At 65.1% G+C, this 3,873-nt stretch overlaps 1 protein-coding gene across 2 annotated transcripts; it reads right to left on the bottom strand.

Moving 5' to 3' along the window:
- Positions 1–408: 408 nt before the first annotated feature.
- On the bottom strand, positions 409–3,537 carry ISLR (immunoglobulin superfamily containing leucine rich repeat). Of its 2 annotated transcripts, none has more exons than XM_038579886.1 (2): positions 3,236–3,537; positions 409–2,442 (listed from the first exon to the last, which is right to left on the bottom strand). In XM_038579886.1, the coding sequence occupies exon 2, from the start codon at positions 2,432–2,434 to the stop codon at positions 1,148–1,150; it is 1,287 nt and encodes a 428-aa protein (XP_038435814.1). In that variant the 5' UTR covers positions 2,435–2,442; positions 3,236–3,537; the 3' UTR covers positions 409–1,147. The 2 variants fall into 2 exon arrangements, with proteins under 2 accessions (XP_038435814.1, XP_038435813.1); XM_038579885.1 differs by lacking the exon at positions 3,236–3,537 and adding an exon at positions 2,643–2,788.
- Between the last annotated feature and the right edge of the window lie 336 nt (positions 3,538–3,873).

The following is a 3,873-nucleotide window of genomic DNA, read 5'->3' as shown; positions in this document are numbered from 1 at the left end:
TCTCTCCCAGGAGCAGGACTGGGAAGAGGGGCCACAATCCGGGTGCTTCCATCCTCCGTGCCCCCCAGACCCCATGCGTCCTTAGGCCACTGCTGGCAGAAAGCACTGCTCGGGGCCAGCAGGACCCTAGGGAAGCTCTGTGATGGTTATCAGGCCCGCACCCCCACTTGACCCCTAGGCCAGTTGAAAGACAGGGAACACCTGCCGCTCTGCTCAGCTTGAGGCCCGGCCCCTGACCCACGGGCTCCCCCCTCTCGTGCTGGCTCCTCGCAGTCTGGGTGTGCCTCACAGGCCCCTTCGCATGTTGACGGGCAGGCTGGCCTTCCTGACTCTCCAGTTCCCTATCCTATCCCCAACCGGGGTGATAGGGAGGGGTCCTCGATTCAGACAAAACCCCAGGCAGTCACAAGAGAGCATCAGAAATGCTGTTTATTTCTCGGCCGCCCCGGGCTGGCTAGCCTCTGTGGAGGGGCAGGCTACAGATGCATACTTGGAGAGAGAGGCGGGACAGGTGTCCGGGGTGGAGGGGCACAGAGCGGGAGAAGTTGAAGGCCGTCCTGGATCCTCCAGTCCTGTCTGAGATGAGGGCACAGATTCCCGAGCCCCCAAACCATCAGAGAATGCCAAGAGGCAGCAGGAGCTTAAGCAGGTCACCAAGAGCCCAGAGCCATGCCAGCCACTGCCCCTAGACCCTAGTCCTCTCTCCTACGCCCTGTCTGCTTCGGGCCACCTCCCCGCCAAGCCCCCAGCCCCAGCCCCGGGGCCCCAGCCTTTGCCAGCTCTTTGGTCCCAGCGCCCAGAATTCCATCAGTGAGGCTTCACCCGGTCGGTCAGGCATGGCCCTGCTGGCAGGCCGCCCCGCTCGGGGAGCATGGGCAGTGTGGTTAGCAGCAAACAGCACCGTAGACGGTGAGTACGGAATCAAATTCGGTTCTAGTCCCTAGCTTTGAGCAAGTTTACAAGTTGGGGGTGGTGAGCGTTCCAGGAGAGACGAGAAGGGAGGTAGGAAGACGTGGAGGCCCCCACGCAGGCCTTGGGAGTTGCCATCCTCAGGCCCCTCGGCACAGTGTCGGGGTGGGCGGGGGTGGGAATCAGGGAGGCCTTGGGGTTGCTCCAGCCGGCCCAGGGCAGGGCGGGTGGGGGGAGGCTAGAAGGAAGTGAGGAGGACGAGGAGGAGGCTCTGGCCTAGGAGGAGCAGGCCCGGGGGCTGCTGCCCAGGGACCCCTTCTCCTGCTGCTGCAGCCTCAGGCGCCCCGGCGCGGCTGAGGTAGATGATGACAACGTTGTCCTCCGGGCCTGAGGGCTGCACCTCGTTGTCAACCGTGTAGCAGCCCTTCCCCTCGGCCGCTTTGCCGTGGAACCTGCGCCCCAGCACATCCTCGCCACCCTCGCCCGGTGTGGCCAGGGCCACGTTCACCGAGCTCTCCGCGCTGCCCAGCTCGTTGGTGGCCAGGCAGCTGTAGGTGCCCTCCTCCGGCTTGCCAAAGTCAGGGATGAGCAGGCTGCCGTTGGCAAAGGCCTGGAAGCGCGGCCGGCTGCTGGCCGCGGGGGCGCCGGGCAGGGCGCGCCCGTCGGCACCCACGTTGGGGCTGGCGATCTCCACGGTGCCGCCGGGCGTCTGGATGTGCCAGTGGAGCTGGGGTGCCGGCTGCCCATCCACGTCGCAGTGCAGGGCCAGCACGAAGCCAGGCCGCAGCTCAGCCCCGTCCTGGCTGGGCTGGTAGGTGAGCTGCACCGAGGGCGCCGAGCAGGGCAGCGGCAGCAGGCGGCTCAGCGGTGTGCCCTTGAGCACGTGGGGCGAGGTGCAAGTGATGTTGTCCTGCTCCGGGATGGACACAGCCGCGGTCAGGGCCCAGGTCTTGAACCACACGATGCCGCAGGTGCAGTCGAAGGGGTTGTCGTTGATCTGCAGGTGGGACAGCGCGGTGAGCGGCGTGAAGATGCCCTCGGCCAGCGTGTGCAGGCGGTTGTGGTTGAGCTGCAGGGAGCGCAGGGCACGCAGGCTGCGGAAGGCGTCCCGGGGGATGAAGGTCAGCTCGTTGCTGTCCATCTTGAGCAACTGGAGGGCACTGAGGTTGTGCAGGTCGCTCCAGGCGAAGTCAGAGAGGAGGTTGTGGCTGAGGTCCAGGCTCTTGAGGTGGCCCAGAGGGGCCAGGGCGCCGGCGGCCACCGCGCGGATCTTGTTGTGCGCCAGCCACAGCGACTGCAGCAGGGGCACCTCTCTGAAGGCCCCCTCTGGCAGGCTCGGCAGCCTGTTGGCTGACAGGCTCAGCGTGGTCACATTGGCCGGGAAGCCGGGTGGCACAGCCTCCAGGTCACGGTAGGCGCAGTCCGCGATCTGGAAGCCGTACTTCTCTCCGCAGTCGCAGGGCTCGGGGCAGGCCCGCGCCAGGCCCAGGAGGAGCGCCCAGCACAGCAGCCTCAGCTCCGGCATCCTACCTCCTGCAGAGAAGGACATGCCGCCAAGGTGACCCGAAGGACCCGTGCGAGGTGCTCGGCCCTCTCGGGACCCCAGCCAGCCAGAGCTCTTCCCCATCGGAAGGCCCTGCCCCCCAGAAATCCAGCTAAGCCCCAACACCACCTAGCCCGCAGGCCATTCTACAGAAGGGGACACCGAGACCCAGAGAAGGGCCAGGACTTGCCCGAGGTCATGCAGCCAGGAGAGGCGAAGACGGACCCCAGCTCCTCCTCCAAGCAGAGAGCTCTCCCTGCCTCGCCCGCTCCCCAGCTCCGAGCTGACTTTATGACTTGAAATCCGCTCTCAGCGGCCCCCTCCCCCAGCACTCCGGGAACCTCCCTCCTGCCCTCCCACATCCTGGCCACCGCCCCTCCCACCAGAGCCCCCCATAGGTATGCTTTGCCCCGGCCCAGACAAGGCCCCTTGTGCAGTGCACGCCGCCCCCATCCACCCCGTCCGCCCCCTCCCGTCCTACAGGCTCTGACCACAGCAGACACCAAACCCTTTCTACGGAGTCAGACCCGTGGCCTGTTCTGTTCAAGCTGCAGGGGCAGCTGCCTAAATAAACCCCGGCCAGGACCTCTCCGCTGGCTTGGGCGAGGCCAGTGGCTCAGCCCAAGCGCTGTTGGGGTTTCCGGGGATGCGGTTGCTGGCGGGGCAGACGCCCGGTGCACAGATCCAAACAAGGGATCATCCCCAGCACCCCGACCCAACGGGGAAGCACCGGGCCGTCCAGCTCCGGGGCCCAGCAGGCCTCCCGCCTTCCAGCTGGCTTACCTTCAAACTAGTCTTTCCTAGCCAAGTGGACGACTGTCTTCTACGGTGGAACCAAAGAGCAACAAAGGACCGAGTTGGCCCCGGGGAGGCCGCAGGGCCACGGGTGCCCGAGGGAGGACAGGAGGCCGCGGCAGGGGCAGCCCGTCCCGCCCCAACCGTGCCCGCCCTTCCCCAGACAGGGTGCCTGGGGCCTCGCCGAGAGGAGGCTGCAGGAAGGGAGCCCAGGCGGCCCGGACACTCCCTCCTTCTAGCAAAACAACTGCTGCTCTGCAGCAGCGAGGACCCGTGTTTCATAAGTGACACCAGAAACTTGAGAGGGAAAAGATGCCAATTTTTTTTTTCTTTTTTTTCCCTCTCTCTCACTCACTTTTAGCAGCTTCAACTTCCTTAAAGACACAGCACTAGCTGGACAGGACCCAGGAGAAGATGGGGCTAGAAGACTTTTTACGGAGCGAAGCATAAGAATGAGTCTCCTGGAAGGCGGGACACTCTGAACCCCACTTCGAATAAGAGAATGCGCGGGGTTGCGGGGGGCGGGGGGGTCTGGGCCAGGCTGGGGCCGGAGAAGTGCTTGTGTAGGCACACGTGTGTGACATTTCTGTGTGGGGGTGAGTTTGTATGTTTGTGCGGAACGGAGG

Source organism: Canis lupus, chromosome 30, assembly GCF_011100685.1.
Source record: "Canis lupus familiaris isolate Mischka breed German Shepherd chromosome 30, alternate assembly UU_Cfam_GSD_1.0, whole genome shotgun sequence".
Classification (NCBI taxonomy): Eukaryota; Metazoa; Chordata; class Mammalia; order Carnivora; family Canidae; genus Canis; species Canis lupus.
This window is presented reverse-complemented; position numbering and strand designations above follow the sequence as displayed.